The 25,708-nt window shown below is 40.4% G+C and overlaps 1 protein-coding gene and 1 long non-coding RNA gene across 2 annotated transcripts; one reads left to right on the forward strand and one right to left on the reverse strand.

Moving 5' to 3' along the window:
* Positions 1 to 687: 687 nt before the first annotated feature.
* THUMPD1 (THUMP domain containing 1) lies at positions 688 to 5,322 on the reverse strand. Its single transcript, XM_061209905.1, has 4 exons — positions 4,995 to 5,322; positions 3,485 to 3,659; positions 2,248 to 2,496; positions 688 to 1,343 (listed from the first exon to the last, which is right to left on the reverse strand). Exons 1-4 carry the CDS (start codon positions 5,223 to 5,225, stop codon positions 790 to 792), a joined length of 1,209 nt encoding a protein of 402 aa, XP_061065888.1. The 5' UTR covers positions 5,226 to 5,322; the 3' UTR covers positions 688 to 789.
* LOC133104277 (uncharacterized) lies at positions 4,975 to 24,348 on the forward strand. The gene is made up of 3 exons (XR_009703508.1): positions 4,975 to 5,312; positions 11,694 to 11,794; positions 24,188 to 24,348. It is a non-coding gene; the product is annotated as an uncharacterized LOC133104277 (long non-coding RNA).
* Positions 24,349 to 25,708: the final 1,360 nt, after the last annotated feature.

Consider the following 25,708-nt stretch of genomic DNA (forward strand, 5'->3'; position numbering starts at 1 on the left):
GTAATAACTCAGAAGACTAATTCTTCATAACTAACCTCATCAGAAATATCTCTAATTGTATTCCTAGAATGAACACTTCTATCTCACACCTTGCCTCCAAAAATTGCAGCACTGCACCGTCAGATTTGGTTGTAACAAATGTTATGAAAACATAAAAATGGGCATAGCTTCCACTGCAGGGAGCACGGGTTCGATCCCTGGTTGGCTAACTAGGATCCCACATGCGTCGCGGAGCGGCCAAAGAAAAAGGCGGGCGGGGCATAAAAACTAAACAAGAAAATCACAAAAAGTACAAAAACTTCACAAAACAATACACTTCTAACCTATATGGCCCATGTTTTTGCAATGTTTACAACAAGGTGGCAGGGGACAGCTGAGTTGCAAAATGTAAAAATTCCTTCCTTAGAATGAAAATTTCCCTCTGAGTTTCTATTTCACAGAGCTTGCTCACTCCCGTAAGTCAGCTGGCAGTGCAGAAGCGGGGGAGTGGGGAAGGTAATCAAGAGGGAGAGGCCAACATCATCCTCCCGCCACCCTCCGCTCTGTGCAGTAGCGTTCACCAATTTATCCATAGCCTCTTCTAGCTCAACCAAATGCACACTGCCATATAGGGCTGAAAGATCTCTAACAAAACTATTAACGGGGCTGCTCAATTATTGTGAGTACAGCATTATGCAGCACACAAACTCAAAAACAATATTTTTAGTAACAATTTTATATAGAATCCCAGCAACATTCCACAGAACCGCAGTTGAGAAATCCACCTCCAACACCAAACGATTTTTCTTCCTATGAGAGGTCATTTTCATGTGACTCAGATCCTTCTGTGACTTGACTTGCAAGTTCAGGTTTAGTGGCCCCCTCACTCACCACATGTGTCTCAGATCCTTCTGTGACTTGACTTGCAAGTTCAGGTTTAGCGGCCCCCTCACTCACCACATGTTTCTTAGATCCTTCTGTGACTTGACTTGCAAGTTCAGGTTTAGCGGCCCCCTCACTCACCTCATGTGTCTCAGATATTGGTTCTGTCTGACCCAGCTCCTCACTATCCTCTGGTACCACCTGCTGGTTATTTTTTCCTTCTGCTGGGTCATTTTGATTTGATTTGTCACCAGATTCCAATTTAGCTTCTTTCCCATTTCCTGTTAGCGCTGCCTGCTTTGGGTTAAGCTGTGACGAGTCCTTGGCACTCTTCACCACTTCCTGGAGATTATATTTTCTGAACAACGTGTAATCTTTCACAACACTCAGGCAACAGACAGCTTTAATGATTTCTACTACCACTGTGTACTGTGGATTGGTAAGATCTACTTTATTTTCCGAATTGAGGCTGCCTACTATTCCTGTAACAAAAATAACAGGAAAACAGACTAAGAAGGATACCTTTAAGCTTGGCGGATACAAAAACAATCTTTCATCTCCTCCTATTTAGAACTTGTTAAAACAATATGTATATACTAGTCCACTCTTCTACATGCACTTCCATCAAATTCCCTGAATGCTTTCAATAAATAAATACAAATAAAATCCTGAGACATTTAACAAGAGCACTTTTTTCCCCAAAGAAAATTCAATCTTGATTTGGAAAAGACTTTAGTATCTAACTACCAAAAAACTTTCATACCCAACATATTGAAAAGTTAGGTTTTTATTTATGGAATGCCTTAGCAGTGTGTACCTAGTTTGTCTGGATTGCTTAGGGTAAATAAATGTGAATCTATGGTTTTGTGGCACATGGCAAAATGTCAAGTAAGGTATATAACTTCAAGTTAGGTATATAACTTCATATAAAAATGGAGATTTTCATGATCAAAATAATACTCTTTGGATAAGCAATAACAACCTTAGAAATCTCATATTTTAATCTGAGCCAGAGCACATCCTAAGATGCAAGGGAAGATATAGGGAGATGTATTGGTGGTCCTAGACTACTTTCTGTTTTGTATGTGACTGTAAAATACTTGTCTTTGTATTAGTAAAGCTTGATCTTACTTTAAAAAAAAAAAAGTTATTATAAGATAATGGCTATAATTCCCTGTGCTATACAATATATCTTTGTTGTTTTTCTATTTTATACATAAAAAAAAACAAAAAAAAAAAGAAAAGTTAGGTTTGATATTATTTAAGTGCATTTTAATATACTTGTTCTACACTCAAAAATGTAAGCCTTAAATCTCAAAAAAAAAAAATCTTATAAACAAGTATTTACCATGGCACACCTATGTAAAATCACTAAGAGAAACATACCTGCCAATTCTTTGATAACTTCTTCTCTATTCATGTGACTGTTATTTCGAGATTTATATACAATCTGAAATGTCCCTTTGTTTGGAGCTTTAAACCAGGGTTCCAAAAATGTTTCTGCATATTTTTTCATGTCTTCTAAGAAAGCCTTGCATGTGCCTGAGATGGGTAACATTCGTAGAATAACCCGAGTCTTCTTCTTCTTGGTTTTGTATATATCTTGGAGAATATGATGCACCAATTTCTCAGGTTCTAAAAGAAAAAGAAAAAATCAGCACAGAACAAACAGGTAAGTTTAAAAGTTCTCAGACATTTTAAACTCTTCAAACTCTCTAAAATGAATTTTCATTGGCAGTGACATAAATTGACAGTAGAGTAGAAAAAATCATCATAATGAATTTTAAACAAGTTTAACCAACCATTTTTCCCAATTAATATTTCTTTGGTGCCTACTCTGTATCAATACTGTATCTCATATTTTAACTCTGCTTTTATCAAAAACAATTGTTCTTGAAGACACTGGAGTTAACTTATTTGTGATGTCTAATTTATCTGATGGCAACACCATGCTGTTGTTTTCCTGTATCAGCAGCAACTATCCAAGTAATAAACATTAAATAGTACATGCTTTTTTACAAAAACAAAACAAAAATCTGCAAGTCACTTAAAAAGATTTAATCAATCCATTAGCTAAGTTTGTACAGAAGTCTAGATTTCAGACCTCAGAGGAGCCCCAGAGCCATGAATGCACAAGATCATAATGTAGTACTCAGGAGGCATCCTGACTATATACGAGTCTGTTTTGGGCTGCTCAGTGTTTTCAATATTTTTAAAGTAGTTAGCTACATTTAAAAACCTAGAAACTTCTCCAGATTTCCAACTTCTTTTGAAAAATCAGAAGGTCTGGCTCTCCTAAGACTACATTCCCAAATGGCTGGAGCCATTCCAAACTGCCTGGGGTTGAGTAGCAGCTGCTCCTTTTAGACAGAACCGTGTATTCTTGTTTTGCCTAAAGTTACATACAGATAAAGTGGCAAAGCCAGGTTTCCACTCCTAAGCCCTATGTCCACCACCCCATTCTACCTCTCCATATGCCTAGTGCTAACACAGTGTAGAGAGGATGCAATCAAATGATTAACTGAGCCATGCCCATGAAGCCATTTTGTAGGCAGTGTTCTCGGAGAACAGGTGTCCAGATATTACAGGATCAATAATCTTAAAATGTATTAGTCAGACACACCTATCCCAAGTGTCCTGATGAAGACTACATTATTTGCTCCACTCTCCACTGACTGGAATCTTCTCAGCCTCATCTCTGTAGATGCCTTAATGTCACCAACTTCTTTCTTCAAGGCGGCCTCCACATCATCATCTTCTCCCTCACTTCCAGAGAGTTGCTGATCCTTGTCTGCAAACTGTTTGCATAAAACTAATGAGCAGAAATGCCACAACAGCTTATGTTAAAAGCTCTTAATTAACTACTCATGTTGAAACCCCCAGTGGCAGATGATTCAATATTGACAATAAAGCTTCTTATTCAGACACCATTCCCTCCAAAATGTGGAGGAAGAAGGGAGTTCTCTCAGACTGTGGTACATATCATTTGAAAATGTTTTCTAAAGCATCTTGACAGTCTGGGGCAGAGGGAAATGTGCTCATCAGATGAATCATTTCAGGGTGGACCTTAATTCTATCAATAGATATGATTGCACCTGATATGACACTCTCCTTTCATGAGATTGAACCAAATAGTTACGAAGTTAAAAATCCTTACTCCTGTTCTACTGAAATAGTTCAAGAACTTGCTCAAGCTGTCGGTGTAGACAAGACATGCACTTGTTGCCCACTCTGCTCCACTAATGGGATTGCCAATCAGGCACTAATGGTAATTTTACACATTTATGGAGACTTTATTGTATACCAGGATGTTATTTTATGTACATATGCAATTTTTTTAGCCAACCTTCTGAAGTCCTACCATTATTCTTTTTTATCTAGCTCAGCAGAATTAATAACATGCCCATCCCCTGAGCTAGTAAATGACAGTACCTGAATTTAAATGCCCTCTGTACTATGCTCCTCCATTTAATTCCTTGGGGTGTGCATGTGTGTATTGGTCCAAATCCTAAGCCAATAATATAATTATTTCCAAAATGGGACAACGAGACTTTATAAGGTATTGTTTCAAAAAGTTCTTACTTTTTGAAATGTATCTTTATATGCATTTGACAAGTAACTAGCACTAGTAAGTACTAAAAACACTATTTTAGAGATGTTATTGCTTAGGACAAACACATTACTACAGCCATAATGTTCAAATGGTGGTAAGATATGGCAAAAACCTTAAGGACAAATGAAGTGTGCCCTTGTGAATTTGGACCAGCTAGTACCTAACCTACTTCAACCTCAGTGTCCTGGTGAGCAATACTTCACAAAGCTACGATGAGAAGTAAATGTTTCTGAAAGAGCTTCAGAAACAACGCCTGAACCGCAGGAAGCAATCTACACATGGGAGCAACCGTGATTAACGATGGGGAAAAAAAGCCCAAAGTGCAAGCACTGAAGCACAAGACCGGGTAGGGATCAGGAGCCGAGACCTTGCGGGGGGCGGGGAGGACACAGAGGCGAGGACACGCCCCCTCACCGCCACTCAAGCGGCCAACCTCGCGCATGCGTATACAGGCAGCCGGCCTGCCACCCTTCCCTCCTCCCTCAAAGGCCTGCTGGCCCGCCCTCCCCGGGGCTGGTACCTTTTCTGGACCATACATGTCGTCGCCGTATTCGTTGAGCAGGCTGTAGGCCTCCTCCACGCACTTGCGCTCGTTCATGTTACAGGTGATGAGAATGCCCTGTAGCCCGGGCTCCAGCTGCCGGGGCCCGCCGCCATCGCAGCGCCGAGCCCGTTTGGCCTGCACGTACTGAGCTTTGCCTTTGCGCTTCCCGCCGCCAGGCTGAGGAGACTGCTGGACGGGGGACGCCATGGTACGTGAGCGCTGAGGCAAGCGAGAAACGTGCTTCTCCACGGCCCTCGCGCCCTCACCTCTGCTGACGCGGGCTGATTACGTCAGGTATGCGCGATGTCCTCCCCTAGTCCCTCCTCCAAGCCTCATTCCCGGCTCCGCCGGGTCCTAAAGCCGGTGGGCGGCAGGCTGCCTAGAGGTGGCGTGAGGCCCGCCCCTCGCCAGGATTGACAGGCACTCGCTTTCACCTCAACCCCGGAAGAAGGTGTTTCCCTGGAGAAGTGGCCTGCCTGCCGCAGGTGGAGGCGGCTTTGCGCATCCAGTATCAGCGGCTTTGCAGCCATTCCAAAAGTGGCGGTAGTGGCACTTTCCAGAACGTTAATGCCGGTTCAAGCCTCCTAGATTCCGCAACCATCCTTGGCACCTGTTCCTCCAGCCTACCCTACAATTCTGTCAGCTTCCCAAGAGTTCCCAATAAATTCCTTTTCAGCCTAAATTTGCCAGAATATGTTTCTATGTGACTTACAACCAAGAATGGTGGTTTGTCACACTGCTTTCTCTGGGGTTTTATCCCTAGTCTCAGCAACTATCATGTTAATATATTATCTTTTAAAAATCGTTGAAAAGATGCCACTCTTGAAGAATGTGTTCAGGAGGAGTAAGTGCTCCCCACACTTACCCCCAACTACTCCTCAGGTACAAAGTTGTTGCCAGATTTCAGTTACTACAAATCCTAGAGGAGGTAATCTGCAAAAGGGGCACTGAACTGAGAGTCAATAATCTTTGATTCTAACCCCAGATTTACCATTATTTCCAAAAATCTTATCACCATCTCATTTTTTCTTTCATCTTTGCTTCCGCCTTTACTTTTCAGAGTGTCATCTGTGGAGATTGCATAGCATATATTTCTGGAGGTCCTGAGTTGCTTGTGAAAGGTAGTCTCATTACACTGGCATTGCTGTGGTGTCAGGAGGCATAGAGAGAGCTGGCTGGAAAACTGTTTTTTCTTTTCATCCTCAGTGCCTAGCATAGTGCCTGGCCCATAGTAGGTGCTCGAAAATGTTTTTGAATTGAATTCCACCCAAAAAATGTTCAATAAACAAAAAAGGTTAAGACTCACGCTGTTGAAAGGGAAAGTACGCCCCAGTCCTGATCCCATTAAACCATGTCAGAGAAGCTGGAAAAGGGCATTGGTCTCCACCAGAACCTCTCTTTCACTAGGTGAATTTCAGTTGCCCATACACTACCCTCTGTCATTAGGATCTTAGAAGTTAGCATACAGATAAAAGTTAAGATATATAGTTTGACCCCTAAGCATATTTGAGTCCTACATGCTGGAGGTGCAAATCAGGAGGCAAACTTGAAAACCAAACTCTGTTGTATTTCATGTTTGCTGACTATGTTGAGAGAAACTCTATTAGGTGAGAAAAATATGCAAACTTCCAACCCCCAGTCTAGATATCAGAATTATATAAATTTCCCCCTTATCCCGTGGCAACTTCACATGACACTTCCACTTTCTCCTGAACTAGGCCCTTAATCCAGCTCTAAATAACTCAGCCTGTGTTTATTCTTGATTTTTCTTCTTTATTCTTTTTCATTTTTTTCTTCATGACTATGACATCATTATATCATTTAGAGAGAGATTTCCTTGGCAATGCTGGAAACACAATTGTACACAGTTTCTGCTTATGTGAACTTTCACCTCCTTAGGGCACCAGTCATGGTCAGTGGACTAATATCTATCACTGGGCACTAAGGGCTCTATGTGTGGCTTGTAAACCCCTCTTCTGGCTCCTGTATTTGTGTTTTTTAAAGAAGAAATGTTGACATTATAGCAAGTGGCACTTGACATCTTGTGGAGTGTATAATGGTGCTCTGAGGAATTTCCCTTTTATTCTAACTAACCTATTTGCTTCACATATTCAGGAGGGCTTACAGTCCAACAAGTGAGGGGTTGGTGTAAGACATTCTAAATTTCCTTTTGCTTTCTCTTCCTAACCTTCAAAGTTACTACCATTTAACTTATACTTGTATGTTCAGTACAGAATCCGTTCTGGCCCTGAACACAACACTCTTAGACACTCTTCATGTTGTGACCTCGCTATCCATCCAGGGTTTCCTGCCTTATTCTCTTGATACCCAACATCTTCAGATAATAGATGTTCTGATACTGAACCCCAGTATCCTCCTGACTTGATTGCTCAACACCTGCCACCTTCAGAGTTGGTATCATGTAAGATTTAAGAGCCCAAATTCTAAAGTCAAATCAAGTTCAAATCCCAGTTCTGCCATGTCCAGGCTGTGGGAGTCCGAGCAAGTTACCTAAGTCAAGTTTCTTCATTGACTTTAATGGAAAAAAAATTTAATGGAAATGATAATACCCATATCATGGGTTACTGGGAAAATTCATTAAGGTCAGGCATGACAAGTGCTAAGCTCATAGTTACTGTTCAACTAATGTGGACTTGAAAACAGTTGTGGCTCATTGAAGCCTAGATTTTTTTTTTTTTTTGGCACTAGTATCCATTCCCCAATCCAGTCTCCTAAATTCATTATTTATCTCTTAATCTCTTATTTCAGTGGTTCTTTTGTATGTGTAACTTATTGAAAGTTAAATTTAATCCTTTTAGGAAAGAAGCTAGAAGGGAAATAAATCAAAAAATAAAATAGTGCAAAGTAAAATAAGATAAAATACATAACACCTGCATGCCCTTACCTCTGCCAATTGGCTCCTGCCAATATTTGATTGAATGACACACCAGGCGTTTCACTGGATTTGTCTCCTTGGCTGACAGCGCTTGTGTCACACTTGCACTTCCATCACACCCGCAAGCTACTTAAGAAAGATGTCCAACAGCCTCATCCCACAAGCTGGAACCTAAATTTGAATGCATGTGAACTTGGCTCTATCCCTGGAGAACCACATTTGGCCTGGCTCTTTGCTCCTATGTGCACCTTCACTCAGCCCTACTGGGTGTTCAAAACTCCTGATCCTGGCCTCCCCCAGTTTGCTTCATCCCACCATTGCTGGAGTCTCAATTTTGACAGGTATGCTTCTCTAAGGCAAATTTTGCATTTTGTGGACCTAGGTTCTTGAAGGCAAAAGTGAATGAATCTTTTTTTCTCCAATTTTCTTCTCCAATTTTATACCCTATATATGTATGAATCTTTCTTCTTAAAACTTTTCCTGACATTTCATGGGTACTTTCTCCCTACTCATTTGAGATTTTGTTGAATAATCTACGTTTAAATTTAGTTGTTTTATTATTTAGTTCTACTTCTTTGAGTATTTCTAGATCCCCCTCCTGCTTCTTACTTCCACTTTATTATTTAATTTATTTTTATTTTTGGCTGCATTGGGTCTTCGTTGCTGCACGTGGGCTCTCTCTAGTTGCAGCGAGCGGGGGCTACTCCTGGCTGCGGTACATGGTGCTTCTCACTGTGGTGGCCTCTCCTGTTGCGGAGCACAGACTCAGTAGTTGTGGCACGTGGGCTCAGTAGTTGTGGCTCACAGGTTCTAGAGCGCAGGCTCAGTAGTTGTGGCGCACAGGCTTAGTTGTTCCGTGGCATGTGGGATCTTCCCGGACCAGGGCTTGAACCCGTTCCCCTGCATTGGCAGGCTGATTCTTAACCACTGCACCACCAGGGAAGCACCTTACTTCCACTTTAATCAATGCTCCTAAGAATGAATCCCTAATGGTAGAATCTCAGGCAGTTTTATGACTTAGAAATGTTTCCATTTGCAATTCAAATCATACTATGAACTGCACATTCCACCAATGCATAACACTAGTCTTGAATAATACACGAATGCAAGAAGTATAAATTCAGAGTAGGTATAGTATGTATTGGGTTGACCAAAGTAAAATGTTACGGAAAAACCTGAACGAACTTTTTGGCCAACCCAATATTTAAGAGCCCAGGGTAACTCAGGTATAGAGGATCTTTTAGCACAGATGAGGCCAAATAAGAATGATCTACATGAGTACTCAGTTTGAATAATTTGTATTTAAATTAAAAATTGGAGGGAAGTTGGAACTTCCTTGGTGGTCCAGCAGTTGACTCCATGCTCCCAATGCAGGGGGCCTGGGTTCAATCCCTGGTCAGGCAATTAGATCCTGCATGCTGCAACTAAAGATCCCACGTGCTGCAACTAAAGATCCTGCATGCCACAACTAAGAACCGGCACAGCCAAATAAATAAATAAATAAATAATTTTTCTAAAAAAATTGAAGGGAAGTCAATTAGAATACAGCATTCAGTGTACAGATGAACAGAGAGACAAACTGATTGGGAACACACTTTGAAAGTCAAACAGTCTTGGGTTTAAATACTAACTCCACTACTTTGCTAGCCTTATGACCTTGGGAAAGTTAACTGCTCTGAACTTCGTGTTCCTCATCTGTAAAATGGGAATAGCTATAATATATACCTTATAGGTCATTGTGAGTATTGAATAATTCATGCCAGTCTCAGATAAAAATATTCAATAAATGTTAGCTGCTGCTGTTTTGTTGTAGCTGTTGCTAATTGGAAGGTTTGATGAGGGTAATTTTTATCAAACCAGAATTGAGTTTAAGGCCCAGGCTTTTTGTGTTGGTCAGTTGGCCTTGAAGTATCTCCAGTCACCATTTACTGATTCCCAGGACCCGAGAGATACCTTATTATATCTAAGTGTGTTAATATGGAAAGATTTACAAGATACATTGGAAACTGGGGAAAAAAATCAAAGTGAGGTATGTGTAGTATGAACCAATTCATGTTTTAAAAGGAAATATATATGTGCATATATGTACCCATACATACATACATGTGTATATGTGTATATGTCTTAATCCTATATATATGTATATGTATACATATATGTATATATCATATATATATATATATATATATATATATCAAAATGATGCTTAGTAAGAGTTCTGTTGTTCTCCACATTTTTCAACTAAAACTCAAAACTAAGAATTAAGAGGCACTGTCTCTGCCCTTTCCAGTATAAAAAGAACTGTCAACAAAGACTAAGGCATGTCTCTCTAAGTTTGGAAAAAGTTGGCTCAATTAGCCCTGCTATCCCCATACCACTCTGCTTCTCAGTTTACATCAGAAGCCTGGGGACAGGAGAGGAGAGAGTGCTTTCACCCCTTTTCCTGCTTCTTATTTCCACTTTAGTCAATGCTCCTAAGAGTGTTTTCACCCCCTTTGCAGAGAGGGGCATCAACGGAATCCCTCATAAAGGTTAAAGGTGCCTGGAAGAAGAAGAGACTGGCATCATATTCTGGGTTGATGTCCCCTTCCTCCTGGCTAAGTGAGAAAATGAGTCAGAATGGGAAGTAGAGGCAGATGGCAGGGTACAGAGAGTGAGAGAATGGGGAGGGACAACAGAGAAGAGGACTGCCACCCAAGATAGGGTGTTCTAAAGATGTGTGCGTATCTGTGTCAAGTAGACTCCCAGAAAGTACCTGGGCTTAAACAAGTAGACCCAACAGACAGAGGATTAAAGTCACACTGTCATGGTAACTCCTCTTACCCTAATCTTTTTTCCTTACCCTCCAAAACAGAGGATCTAGTGTTTAGAATTGGGAGGGGGGAAAATGTGTCTGGGAGATAGAAAAGACCATTTGTCTCTATTCCAGGCACGATAGTGGGAGGAGCAGCAGAAAGAGTGGCCAGCCCTCCTGTCCACTGCAGGTCCCCAGAAGCACAGAGCAAGTCTATGCTGGGGAGTGGGGAGCAGGTACAATGTACATGGAGTCTGAGATTTAAGTTTTGAGTGGACAAACTTTTAATAACTGAAAATGATTGGAAAGTTGTAGGACCATCCCAAGAAGTCTTTCATTTTTGTCAGTTTGATTACTATGTGTCTTGGCATGTTTCTCCTTGGGTTTATCCTGCCTGGGCCTCTCTGTGCTTCCTGGACTTGGGTGACTGTTTCCTTTCCCATGTTAGGGAAGTTTTCAGCTATTATCCCTTCAAATATTTTTTCAGGTCCTTTCTCTCTCTCCTCCTTCTGGGACCCCTATAATGCAAATGTTGATGCATTTAATGTTGTCCCAGAGGGCTCTTAAACTGTCTTCATTTCTTTTCATTCTTTTTTTCTTTATTCTGTTCTGTAGCAGTGATTTCCACAATTCTGTCTTCCAGTTCACTTATCCATTCTTCTGCCTCAGTCACTCTGCTATTGATTCCTTCTAGTGAATTTTTCATTTCAGTTATTGTATTGTTCATCTCTGTTTGTTTGTTCTTTAGTTCTTCTAGGTCTTTGTTAAACATTGCTTGCATCTTCTTGATCCTTGCCTCCATTCTTTTTCCAAGGTCTTGGATCATCTTCACTATCATTATTCTGAATTCTTCTTCTAGCAGGTTCCCTATCTCCACTTCACTTAGTTGTTCTTCGGGGGTTTTATCTTGTTCCTTCATCTGGGACATATTCCTCTGCCGTCTCATTTTGTCTAACTTTCTGTGATTGTGGTTTCTGTTCCACAGGCTGCAGGACTGTAGTTCTTCTTGCTTCTGCTGTCTGCCCTCTGGTGGATGAGGCTGTCTAAGAGGCCTGTGCAGGCTTCCTGATGGGAGGGACTCCACTGGTGAGTGTTGCTGGGTCTTGTCCCTCTGGTGAGCAGGGCTGTGCTCAGGAAAACTTTAAGCAACCTGTCTGCTGATGGGTGGGGCTGTGTTTCCACCCTGTTGGTTGTTTGGCCTGCGGCAACCCAGCACTGGAGCCTACAGGCTGTTTGGGGGGGCTAATGGCAGCCTCTGAGAGGGCTCACACCAATATGTACTCCCCAGAACTACCACTGCCAGTGTCTTTGTCCCCGCCATGAGCCACAGCCACCCCCTTCCTCCGCAGAAGACCCTCTAATACTAGCAGGTAGGTCTGGCCCAGTCTCTATTGAGGTCACTCCTATTTTTCTCCTGGGTTCTGGTGCACACAGGACCTTGTGTGTGCCCTCCAGGAGTGGAGTCTCTGTTTCCCCCAGTCCTGTGTATTTCCTGTGATCAAACCCCACTGGCTTTCAAAGCCAGATTCTCTGGGGGGGTTCCTCCTCCTGTTACCGGACCCCCAGGCTGGGAAGTCTGACGTGGGGCTCAGGACTTTCACTCCTGTGGGAGGGCCTCCGTGGTACAATTGCTCTCCAGTCCATGGGTCTCCCACCTGGTGGGTATGGGATTTGATTTTATCGTGATTGCACCCCTCCTACTATCTTGTTTTGGCTTCTTCCTTGTCTTTGGCTGTAGGGTATCTTTTTTGGTAGGTTCCAGCGTTTTTCTGTTGATGGTTGTTCAGCAGTTAGTTGTGATTTTGGTGTTTCGGTAAGAAGGGGTGAGCCCATGACCTTCTATTCTGCCATCTTGAGCTCAAGCCCCCCTCCAAGAAATCATTAAGTGATGGAAAAGGGATATTGAATACCAAGGGACAAAACAGAAATTGGGGGGAAAATAAAGTTTTGAGTTAAGACTCATTTGAAAACCTACATATAGTTACATATATATGTAACTAATTTGTATATAGATATATATATACAGAGATTTACACACATATATATATGTATATCTCCCTCCCACCCCCTACACACACACACCCTGTTTTGCAACAAATTCAGTGACTACTTTATTTTTTATTTTATATCATTCTGTATTTTTTATTTTGTTTTTGGCCACATGCATGTATTCTTTTTACAAATTAAAATAAAGTGCCATTTACTTGATGTGGATATTCACAAAAGTATTTCTCTTTCCTCCTTGGGTCTACAGCTAGACTAATTTCTCAGCCCCCTGTAAGTAAGGGGGGGGGGGAAATGTGGGTGGAAGCAATGCATGCCTCTAGGCCTAAATTCTTATGAGATCCTCCACAAATGCACTCTTCTCTCTGATGTTCCCTTGCTCTGGCTCTCATTCTCCTGCTTGCCAACTTGCTGATTTTAGAGGATCCAATTCAGGGCTCTTAGGAGGCCTAGGGGAGAGTGAAACCTGTGAATATAAGGATTATGACTACTTTGTGGAGGGGAGCTGCCCAGGAAAGCACATTAACCAGGAACTTCTGCATTAGACTTAAGCCTCTGAGTTTTGGGTTTGTTTCTGCAGCATAGCCTAGCACACTTTAACTAATATACTGGGAATCTAAAGTTTGTTCAGAATGTCTTTACTATTTTTGTTAGAGTCTTATTGTCCATAGTGATTATAACACTGTCCTTCTGATAAATTGAAAGAACAGGCCTTATAACAAAATGAAGAGAACATGGGTTTTGAAGTCTGACCTGAGTAGAAAGCCCAGTTCTGTAGTTTTTTTCAGTAGACTCATAAGGAAATCCTGGCCTGGTGGCCAGGCCTCTGTTTTCTTGCCAAAACACCACATCATGCCTTTTACTCCCTCCTTACAAAATGTATATGAAGTAGACTTCTATCTGGAAGTAGATTACAAAATGGTTGAGACAGTACTATAAACTTTGCTCTTTTTCCTGTAGAACGATTTATGAAAATATTTTTATTTTTGAAGGATTTTTTTGTTATTGTTGCTTAAATTATTTTGGGGAAATATTCATAACTTCAGACTATTTTACATGTTGAGAAAGATTTAGTCAACGTTGGCTGGTGCGACAGGAAATCAGGAGAGAGTGAGAGAGTGTTCCAGGTAACTTTTTTCCACTTTTGACTTAATTATGCCAATTCCACAAAACACACACACACACCCAGCTCTCTGCAAGTGATGGAAAAGCTCAGTGGGGCTCAGAGAAGGCCTGCCATTTTCCCTCTGCATTTGTATATGTAGGGGGCAGGGTATATTGGGAAGAATAAAAATGGAAAGATGGGGTCTAATCACATATCAGTTATGTCACCTTGCCCTTTTCCCCTTTCCCCTTCTCTTGGGAACTTTATGGGTAGGCAGCTTAAGGGCTATTTTGACATGTTCATGATCAAAATCTTTGCTCCAGTCAAGTTGATTCTAGGTGTAATCAAACAACTTGACATTAAAGTAGAAGGCTATAACCCTTCCAACAGAGTCACTTTCAAGTTGTATGACTTATTTTAAGGTTATTTGTTCTCTACTCAAATCATTTCCTCATATTTAAAAAAAAATGGTCATAGTTATACTTACCTTACAGAGCTGCTATATGACATACAAAAAACATTCAAGAAATGGTAATTCTCTTCCACTCCATGTAAGAGATGGTTCCAACACTAATCCCATTTTCCTTGTTGTTGTTGTCTTATGATGTTGTCTTATGATGGAAAAGGGGGTATGTTAAAAGAATCTCTCAAAAGCCTGGTCTTGGCTGGGAAGTACATTTATTTATTCAGGTTTTTCTTAAGACAGGTGGGTATAAGAATGATCCAATAGCTTAAGTCAGAATCCTCCAGGAGATCTCATTTCAAATAATCTTAGAAAAAGACTCAAGTGTTTTTCCAGAGAAAACAGCGATCCCTATAAAATAAGGGATGTAGGTGTTAACAAAAATTCAACCAGGTAAATTTTAAAGGTCTAAGTGGCTTTACTGAACAATTCATAAGTTGAAAAGCATCCAGTCTCGCAAGTAGAGAGGAGCTCCAAAGAACTACACAGAGGGAAAGGTTTTTAAAGGCAAGAAAAGGAAGTCAAACAAAAAAGATTATTTCAGCTTTATCTGTGGGGGACAAAGGGGTCTATGTGGCAGATTGCTTCATCTTTCTTTGGGGGACAGAAAGGATTACTTCATTGGTGCTGACCAGAAAATTCCATATTGACCAGTTAGAATTACATTCCTGGAGAATGTTTTAAGCTTTTGAGAGACTACAATGCTCCAGGGAGATCGTTATGATTATTATAAGCAGGATAATTCCCAATGTTTGGAGTATACCTTGGAGCCATGATCCCCAAGAACCAAACCAATCAAAATCAAATAAGTCAAAAAAAGACTCTGAAGGAGTCATCTTTTTAAGCCAAGTGGCTTACTTCAGTGGTCTTATGTAACTGAATTTCACCCTTCCCAGAACCTTCCCAGAATTTCAACCTTTCATGTAGGTGCAGTGTGTGGTGTTGGCCACAACACAGACACTTCCTTGTTTAGCTAAAAGGCAATCAAGGGCTAACCTATTATCAAGAACAACTTTGGCCAGAGAGTCTAAGAATTTTTGTTGGATAGCTATTGCTAAAGCAGTTAATTCTGCAATATTGTCAAGAGTTAAGGAGAGGTTCCTCATTTGCATCTACTCCTAACTAGGGAGTAGGGGTCTGTCAAAGGGAGCTAATTTTGAATCATGAATGCCTCCTGGTAATTTCCGTTTGAATCTGTATAAGGGTCTGTAGGCCACACAGGCAGTTTTATTCTGGTTACCCTTACTTTATATTCCTTTCTTTGTAAAGATCCTCGCTGCAAAATTCCCCAAGTTTGCAGTAGTTAACCAGAGACAGGGAAATGCACCGGGGGTCTTTGGCACCCTGGGCAGATAGGAGTTTTTTATGACAAATCCAGCAGTCTGAGAAGTTACACACACACCCTCACCCTTAACAAAGGCCTGGGAGATACAATCAATGGTGTCATCTTTCCAGGTCATAGGAAGAAACAGAAAAAGAGAGGGTTTCATGTTTAATTAAAGTATCAAGTCTTGATCTGGCATCGGCATCTTGGAAGGAAGCAGTCTACCTTGAAGTCAGCTACTTATTTTCCTAGTCAATTTGATTTGGCATTCTCCAGCGTTTTTACAGGATCAGATGTCAGGTAGAGCCTTCTTTAGCTGTGAGATGTACATCCAAGGTTCTAGTCCCTGAAGTTTGGCTGCCATCTGGATAGTGAGGAGGACCTCCTTCCAAGGAGATTTACTTTGTTCTTACTAACTCCGAATCAGAAGGATGGGAGAAAATTGGAAACGTTAGTTTGGAGAGTTGTAGCCAGATTCAGGAAGCTGGAAGGATTTAGAATCCAGTCCAGGGAATTCCCTGGCAGTGGTTAGGACTTGGCGTTTTCATTGCGGTGGCCCGGGTTCGATCCCTCGTCAGGGAACTAAGATCCCACAAGCTGCACAGCCAAAAATAAAAATAAAAAAGAATCCAGTCCAATTTGCAAGTATAAAAGAAAACCTCAAAGACAATGAACAGGATTATAATCTAACATTTGCCTAAATTTCAAATGACCTTTTCCCTTTCGTGTTTTTTTTGTTTTTGTTTTTGTTTTTCTGATAAGAATTACCTCCCTGAAGTTTATACTTTAACATTTATATCTCAGAGGCATGGTGAAGGAATGCAAGTTCCTCCAAGAAGGACTTTGGTTTCCTAAGGCCAATAATTTATGTCTTCTGAGATAAATAGGAGATGTTTGGGGATTGGTAAAAGGAATAGGTGAATTTGAACTGCCACTAGGCTGTATTTCTAGTTTTTCAAGGATTTGTGAGGTAAGGACAGTGATGCCAAATCCGGCCTCTGTACCCCGGTACCGAATTAAATATCAGAGACAGAGTTTTAGGTAAAGTAGAAAAGAATAGCTTTATTGCTTTGCCAGGCAAATGGGGGCCACAGCAGGCTAATGCTCTCAAAATTGTGTGTCCCGACCTGGAGGGTATAGTGAGGAGTTTTATACTAATGGTTCAAACAGGAGGGCATGATCAGCTCATGGACATTCTTCTGACTGGTTGGTGGTGAGGCAATTGGGAGTCAGCATCATCAACCTTCTGGTTCCAACTGGTCTTGGGTCTGTCTATGTGCTTGTGGGCAGCATACAGTTAACTTCTTTCACCTGGTGGGGGTTTCAGTATCTGCAGAAGAGCCCAAAGATATTCTTATGTGTATCCCTTGAGGGGGAACCAGGACCTTGCCCCAAGGCTGCACTATTGTTTCTTGACTGCTCCTCCTTTGTCTCTGCATCCCCTCCCTTCCCTGATTAGCAACTGTTTGAACCTGCCCTTTGGAATGCAGGGAAGGTCATGGAGGCTGAAGCCTATTTCATTCATCAATAAATGGGAGACACACAAAGACTTTTGTGCCCAGGAGCCCCACAGGGTCCTGCTCAGTTTCAACAGTTGCTCTCAATTCCTCAAAGAACTGGGTTGTAGCCTAGATACTTAAGGATTGACATAACCATCCACTTACGTTAGAATGTTTTTCTTTCCTTCTGGGTACATTTAACTTAGAAGAGAATGTCTAAAATTTTTTTTCTATCAGGCTCTGAATATCAGCTTCCAATTTGGCCAAATTTCTCATTATGAAGTTATGTCAGATTTCAGCTGGGACAAGCAGTGAATACTTCTGACAATATTGAACAACCTCTTGTGTCACCGAGTAGGACCCTATGGGGCCTTCCCGGGACAGACCTTTTCCCCATACGCTCTGCTTTAGCTCCTCTCTGAAGTACCTAGATAACAGTGTCTGATGCACATTTCCTGAGTTGTTTTACAGATGCTAAAACCCCCACCAAATGGAAGACATTAAATACTTGATGACCATGAGCACATAGCCAGCAGGCCTACTGGAGCATAAAGATTGATAACGTTAACCCCTGTGACACTGCCATATTACCTCACCATCAACCAATAAGAGAATTGTGCACAAGCTGATCACATAATCTGTGACTTCCCTCCCTCACCAGGCCTTTAAAAATGCTTTCCTGAAACCCACTGGAGAGTTCAGGCTTTTTGAGCACTAGCTGTCCTGGACTCCTTGCTTGGCACCCTGCAGTAAACGCTGCACTTTCCTTCACCACAACCTAGTGTCAGTAGATTGACTTTACTGTGCATGGACGAGCAGATCCAAGTTTAATTCGGTAACAGTTTGACTCAAGAGGTGTCCCCAAGGAGGGTGCAAAATATATTATCTTCACAAGATCTAGGGTCACTCTCAAAGATAGCCAAAAGAAAGAACCAACCACCTGCATGTCCCAGGTAGGCAAAAAGACAAGCCAAGCTTTTAGGACATAAAACTAGACAAGCAAGAAGGCAATAGCTATCCTTTGAAGAGAAAGGATTAATAACCAATTGGTCTGGATTTGGAAGGGAAGGAACAGCATGAAATTTTATTTCCCTCTCTTAATTGGGCACTACAGACAGATTCAAAAGAACTTACTCTGGTAAGAATTCTCAACCTTGGCCGGCTTCTGCCAGTTTTTCCAGGATCCCATCTGCAGGTTCTGAGTGGTGTTTAAAGTGGAGAGTGTAGCTCTCATATTTACTAAAATTTGGCAAAGTTTTTCATTAATTTTAATTTTAGTTTTCCCTTGGCTGTTTAAAGGAACAACTTAGCAGTTTATCAGAAAATCCCTCAGAGTCTTGTCAGCTCTGGAAGGTGCCCACTTTGAAGGTAGATATGAAGGCCTTTGAGTTGGTGTTAAAGAATTTGCATAGGGCCTTTGAGGACAATATTTTTTCCAGTGTCCCAGTTGATTACAACTGAGACATCCATTTCTGCACCAGTGTTTTGACAAGGGAGCCCTAGGAGGGTGTAATGGGGGAGGCCTAGGTATTGTTTTGGATATCTTTTGTGTCTTTAATTTTTCATTAGCCTTTTGCAGCGAAACTTTCAATGTAACTATTTTGGAATTTTAAGTCTTTTAGAAGCCTCATATACCAATAAAGATAGGTATCCAATTCTGTTTGTTTAATATGGGAGCCCTTATTTTCAAGTGTACTTCTTAAGTAACTGATATTGTCTAATTGGAACATTTCCCATAATGGGCATTGTAATTCTAGGCTGTCTTTAGTAAGATTTTGCCATTTTTGTAGATATTTACAGGCTTCCAGGACTGCAGTTCTTAGACATAAAATAAGCAGGTGTGCTGAAAGGTGGCACACTTGACTCTTTTGAAATGAAGGATCCCATCTTTATTATTATTATTATTGATTTTAGCTAAGTCTAGGTTTTTCAGAGCCAGATTAATACTTAAGAGAGATGCGTCATGGGGTTGGGGTTGTGTGGTGTCTCACAGTGTACCTCATTGCATGGAAATTTTCTTGAGGTTGGCAGGTCGCCTAGTGTCAATCTAACTCATTCCATGACCAACTTATCTTAAAACAGGAGTCTTTGGGTTAGGCGGCAAGCACTCTAACAACCTTTAAATGCTCAATTGTGCCCACCAGCTTTTGCAGCTTTTTGGCCTCCAAGATCCCCATTAGCAATTAGTCTTTACTTCATGTTCACATTAACAGAAACCAACAGTAACTGAGGAAATAGAACTGTGGACACCAGCAGTAACCAAAGAACTAGGGACTGAGGAAAAATTGAACCAGCAGACTTCAATTAATGGAGACTGTGGATTGATTCCAAACAAACATGGAACTGCAGACTAAACCACCAGCAGTTCCCAGCATGGAATCTGAGAAAGAACCAAGGCCTGGGGTTTAGAAGTTACTGGATATTTTCCAATAGAAGGCCCTGCATGCACCACCAACAATTCCTGTGGAATCTTGGACTGAGGAAAGGGTTGAACCAGCAGACCTCAATAAATGGGTGCTGCAGACTGGAGGCTCCAAATGGATGGGAAACTATGCACTGCCACTAACAATTCCCATGTGGATCTTGTGACAAAATTAAGGGCTGGGGTTTCCACTGAATAACCTGGGAATTGCAGACTGAAAAACCAATTAGATTGGGAGATCAACACAAAGAGAATAGAGCTCAGAACTGAGAGGGAACTTACCTATGGCCTCAGAAATGGCAGAAAAGTCGGTGAACTCAGAGTTCACAGAGTACCACACCTGTGTTTCTTGTTGTCCTGGTACGCCATCAGAAGTTCACGTTGGATCCCACCACTGCCACCAAATCTGTTAAACAACAAAAATTCAACAAAGTAAACTTTAAAGATCTAATTGGCTTTATTGAAAAATTCATGGATCGAGCAGCATCCCATCTAGCAAGTAGAGAGGAATTCCAAAGGGCTAAAAACAGGGAAAGGTTTTTAAAGGCAAGACAAGAAAGTCATAAACAAAAAAGATTATTTCAGGCTTAGGTAACCTACCTATGGGGGACAAACGTGGTCTGTGGCAGACTACCTCATATTTCTTTGCAGGATGGAAAGGATTACCTCATCGGTGCCTACCAGAAAATTCCACACTGACTGGTTAGGATTACATTCCTGGGGAAGGTTTTAACTACAGTTAGGTTAGGTAGTAAGTTTTGGTTTTAGCACAAGTGACTCCATTTGGGGACCATTGTTTCTTTTTTAACACAGATGTTGATAATCAGTAGCTGCATTGGATGGATAAGGCTGATGCCTTAACATAATATAAGCTGAGCCTACTAGACATTGTTTCTCCAGATGTCATGCAATAGGAATTATACAATACTATTTATGCAATCTTTTTGCTAAAAATTGATCTAGATCTAACTGTGAGCTTACAAGAAATAAAGGGACAGAAAAACATGTTAAACTTAACCACAGGGTTGAATTAGCAAAATCCAGAATTTTGGAAACTCTTCAGGACAATACTCTATTTTCTACAACAAATTATAAGTTAAAAAGATGAGGGAGATGGAATTTATGGATTAAAAAACTTAAGGTATATATCAATGAAATGCAATGCGTGGGCCTTGTTTGGACTCTGAGTGGGAAAAACCACAAAAACTGTAAAACAAAATTTTACAAGCCAACCTGGAAAATGTGAAACTTTTTAAATGATTTAACAATATTTGATAATGATAATAAGGGATTATTGTGGCATTTTCAAGTGTTATAGTGGTATTTTTAAAACAGGCCTTATCTTACAGAGATACATAAGGAAGTATTTATGGATTAAATAATATGATATTTAGGTTTGTTTCAAAGTAATGCAAAGAGAGGGAGGAGTGGGTAGGGATATAAATGAAACAAGATTGGCCACGTGTTGACAATTGTTGGAGCTGAGTGATGGATACATGGAGTTCATTATACTACTGTAACTATTTGTATATATGTTTGAAATTTTTCCCATAATGAGGGAGAAAGAGACAGAGATGGAGAGCCAGACAGAGAGACAGAGAATAAAGACGTAAAAGCTACAAATATAGATAACTATTTTGAGAAATTTTGCTATAAAAAGAAGAGGAATGAAGAGGTGAAGGAAGATAAATGGCCTAAGATATTATTGTTTTAATATGGGAGATATTTCCATGTGTTTGTGGCTGACTGTCTTTCCCTACTACAATCCTAGTTCAAAAGAGAGGAAGAAATTGATCATGCAGGAGAAAGGAGGAGTAATTGAAGGAGTAATGTTCTTGAGTAGTAGAGAGTGGATGATGTCAAGTGCACAGTGGAGAGTTTGGTCTAAGCAAGGAACTTGGACAGCTCATTCATCTTCACTGGAAGGAATGCAGAAGTTACAGGCAGAGTTGCAGGAGTATTGGTTGATTAAATGGTAAGAGGTTGAGGACATTCTTTTCTGGCTATTTACAAATCTCAGTGAAATAAGAGGAAGGAAGTAGAGGTAGAGGTTTAAAGAAACAGGGGAAGGTATGAAATGGTTGTCTCCAACTACAGAAATGTGGTGGGGCTTCCAAGCAGTGAGGAAGGTCCAAGTGGATTTTAAAAGTCTGTCAGCAAGTATCATCAACATCCAAAGCACATTTCTCCAGACCACGTTAAGCTGCTCTTGTGCAAGCACAAAATAGGCAGAGAGCTATCTGGAGCTTGGCAGAAAGCTGGGTTTTGCCAAATGAGTACAGTGAGAGAGAGTAGTGCAAAGGAGATGAGTAGTACATAGAATCCAAGATGGGCAAGATGTGAGGGCATGAAGGAGACGATGTTCAAGTTAATGGACTGAATATTTTAGTGCATTCTAGAAACTATTGCCATGCTAGCTGTAAGTTTAGGGGTCCCCACACCACCCAGAACTCTGACTAACTGACTACAAAATCAGGGGGTCCCACAAACCTCTCATGTTTGTTAATTCACTAGAACAATTAACATAATTCAGAAAAGTGCTATATTTATGATTACAATTTTATTATAAAGGATATAGATCAGGACCAGCAAAGTGAAGAGAAACATAGGGTAAGGTCTGGGAGAGTCCCAAATGCAGAACTTCGGTGCCCTCTCTCTGTGGAATCAGAGCATGTCACCCTCCCAGCACATGTATCTGTTCATCAACCAGGAAGTTTCACCAAGTTTTTATTGGGTTTCATTATGTAGGCATGATTGATTGAATCATTAGCCACATGATTGAACTCAGTCTCCAGCTCCCCTTCCCTCCCCAGAGGTTGGACTAGCTTCAAAACTCCAACCCTGTAATCATATCATTGATTTTTCTGGTGACCAGACCCCTCATCCTGAGTCTTGCTAGCATGAACTCCGGTGTAACTTAAGGGATTCATGAGTAACAAAGGCACTCCTATTACTCAGGAAATTCCAAGAGTTTCCAAGGCCTTAGGAACCAGGGACAAAGGCCAGTCATTTTTTTAAAAAATTATTATATAACAGGCACATACCAGAAGAAATGAACTTGGTTTACCTTGAGCTTCTCCAAAGTAATGTTTAATGCCACATGACAGTGGAAATAGGTCTACGGTTTTCCGAGGGAAATAAAATTTAACACAAGAAATTTACACCCAGCCAAGTTGTTCTCCATTTAAAGTCAATAGAAAGGTATTATCAACTGAGGAAGGGAATACAGTCATTATAAGGCCCTGTGAAGAAAAAAAAATACTCCTAGATGTTAAATTCAGCTAAAGAAGAAAAACTTTTAAGAATACAAGGACGGAGAAGCTGTTTGAAAATGACTGTTGGTGAGCACTGAATCCACTTATACATTTGATCAGGGTTTCTCAGACTCAGCACTCGTGTTTGGGATCAGACAATTAATTCTTTGTTGTAGAGGAAGTTTCGTGCATTGTAACATGTTTAGCAGCATCCCTGTTCTCCATCTACTAGATGCCAATAGCACTGCTTCCCCCCCTCCAAGGTATGACAACCCAAAATGCCTCCTGGCATTGACCAACATTCCCTTCGGGCACAACTACCCCCAGTTGGCAATGGCTGACATAAACTAATGCTTGATGATTGAGGAAGTTATTGTTACAGAAGAGAATGCACATGTCTCAAAACCTGACAATAATATAATTAATAAAAATCAAAGGGCTAGAAGAAGGAATATAGGAGAAATAGAATGTATCAATTGATTAATTTCTCAAAGTAGATATTGACCTATCCAGTTTAATTAGGAAAATGTAGTTTTAAATATGACTCCAATCACTTAAGGTTTTCCTTACCTCTGGTGAGATCTTTTAGGAACTAATAATGTTTCTGGAGAGGAAATATCTACCTGGAGTTTGCCTGTTCTTCAGTTTCACATCAATTCTTTTTCTCTCAGTTAAAATTTAATATCATTTTGTTTAAAATATTATGCATATCCTGGATCCACTTTTATCAGTTTATCCATCTACTGTCCAGCTGTAAATATGCATAGAGAAATAGTTAAAATGATGTGTGTCCAGAATTAGTAACAGTTGCTTCTTCATGATGAGATTTGAAATGTTATTTTACTTTTTTCCTTATATTTTTCTATGTTGCTTGGATTTTTAAATGAACATGGATTTTATATTTATATATATATATATATATGTATATATATATATATATATATATATATATATATATAATTCCTCCTTTTCAGTATCTCATTTTCATAGATAAGGCTGCTTCACTCACTTATCTAGCAAATATTTACTGAATATCTGTAATATTTTGAGACTTGTTCTAGCTATTGGGATTCAGTTATGAGCAAGACAGATAAAGTACTTGCATTCTATTTAGTCTGGAATGGGCTGACAAGGACCTTTAGTATAATATTAGCTAGGAGTGGGGACCATTGCCTTATTCCTGATTAAGTGGAATGTCTCTAACGTCTCACCATTAAATGTTTCTAATGTTTCAATGTCAAAATAAATTATTGATAGATATTCTTTATCACATTAAGGAAATTCCCTTCTACTCATATTTCACTTTTGGGGGTGTTGAGGGTTGTCATGATGAGTGCTGAAATTCATCAATTACTTTTTCTATATTCACAGCAATGCTCATATAGTTTTTCTCCTTTTACCTTTATAGGGATAAGAAGACTCTGAAAGGTATAGACTGGCTATAGACTTGGGAACTCAAGGAATAACACAGTCGCCAGTTCCCTGGGTTTTCTTTTTTGCCTCATATACCTTAGACTTGTAGTTGAAAAAGCCAGCAACCTGGAAACACCAATGTGTACAGACAATAAAAACCCCAACAAAAGTCTGCTCTCTTTTGCCAAAGGACCAGGAAAAGAAGCAGCCTAAAAAGACAAAAAAACTTTTAAACAATAATTGCTGTACTCCAGCCAAACACCACAGACAACATCATGGCTCCACCCATCCACTCCTATGCCAGCAAAGGTAGAGGGGGAAACCTAGACTTCTACACTCATGAGTCTTTCCCAACACCCCCACTAGGACTGTATCAGAGAAGGCCAAGTATGGAGCAGGCCAGTGTCAGTAGAGACACATGGGGAGCTAGAAATCTCATCCCTATTCTGCAATAGCAAGAAACTCTTCCCTACTCTGGTGTCATTGGGGGCTGAGTGGAAAACCTGGACTTCTATACCCACCTGGCAATAATGACATAGTACCCTCCCACCTTCCCTGTCAGAGCAGTGTCAAATAAAGCCAGCTAAAATAGAATGTTTAGATAAGATCCAGAGCATCATTAGATAGTACAAAAATTTCCAGGTTTCAATTGAAAATCTTTCATCATACCAAAAACGAGGAAGATCTCAAACTGAATGAAAAAAGACAATCAATAGATGCCAACACCAAGCTGACAAAGGTGTTAGAAGCATATGACAAAGAGTTTAAAGCAGCCATGATAAAAAAGTTTCAATGAGCAATTACAAATACACTTGAAACAAATGAAAAAAACAAAGCCTTGGTGAAGAAATAAAATATATCAAGAAGAACCAAAAGGACATTTTAGAACTAAAAAATACAATAGGAGAAATAAAAAGCTATTTAGATGGGCACAACAGCAGAGTGGAAGGAACAGAAGAAAGAAATCAGTGAACTAGAAGATAGAACAATAGAAATTACCCAATCTTAACAACAGGGAGAAACCAGACTAGAAAAAAAAAAAAAAAAGGAGAAGGTTTCAAGATGGCTCTCGTGAACACAACAACAAATTTACAACTATTATATATATGGAATAATTCCTTCAGAAAGGAAACTGGATGAACAGAGTCTCCACAACAAAGGGTAAAAGACAGCATCAAGATGGTAGGAGAAACGGAGATACAGACTTGCCAAAGAAAAAACCACACCCCAACCATGGTGATCCACAGATGGGAGGGATTACAAAGGTATGTTTATTTTCCCTGAGGAGTGAGGGATATGAGCTCAACATCAGACACATTAACCCATAGATCCTGCAAAAAAGAGACAAGCCTCCAAAACACCTGACTTTGAAAACTAATGGGGAATATATCTAGGAAAACTATAGAACTAAATGGAACAGAAAACCCACTCTTAAAAGGGCTTGCTCACAGTCTCACTCAACCCAAAAACCAGCACAAAAACACCAGATTGAAAAGCACCTGGACCATAGGTGAAT

This window comes from Eubalaena glacialis, chromosome 13 (assembly GCF_028564815.1).
Source record: "Eubalaena glacialis isolate mEubGla1 chromosome 13, mEubGla1.1.hap2.+ XY, whole genome shotgun sequence".
NCBI lineage: Eukaryota > Metazoa > Chordata > Mammalia > Artiodactyla > Balaenidae > Eubalaena > Eubalaena glacialis.

Bases quoted from the DNA above. Each gene is read 5' to 3' on its own strand.
- THUMPD1 (XM_061209905.1), bottom strand. From the start codon at position 5,225: ATGGCGTCCCCCGTCCAGCAGTCTCCTCAGCCTGGCGGCGGGAAGCGC. The intron at 2,497-3,484 runs GTGTGTCTGACT...TTTTTCTTTTAG, and splicing joins CATCAGGACACTTGGGATAG to AACCTGAGAAATTGGTGCAT. The intron at 1,344-2,247 runs GTATGTTTCTCT...TTTTTGTTACAG, and splicing joins AGTTATCAAAGAATTGGCAG to GAATAGTAGGCAGCCTCAAT.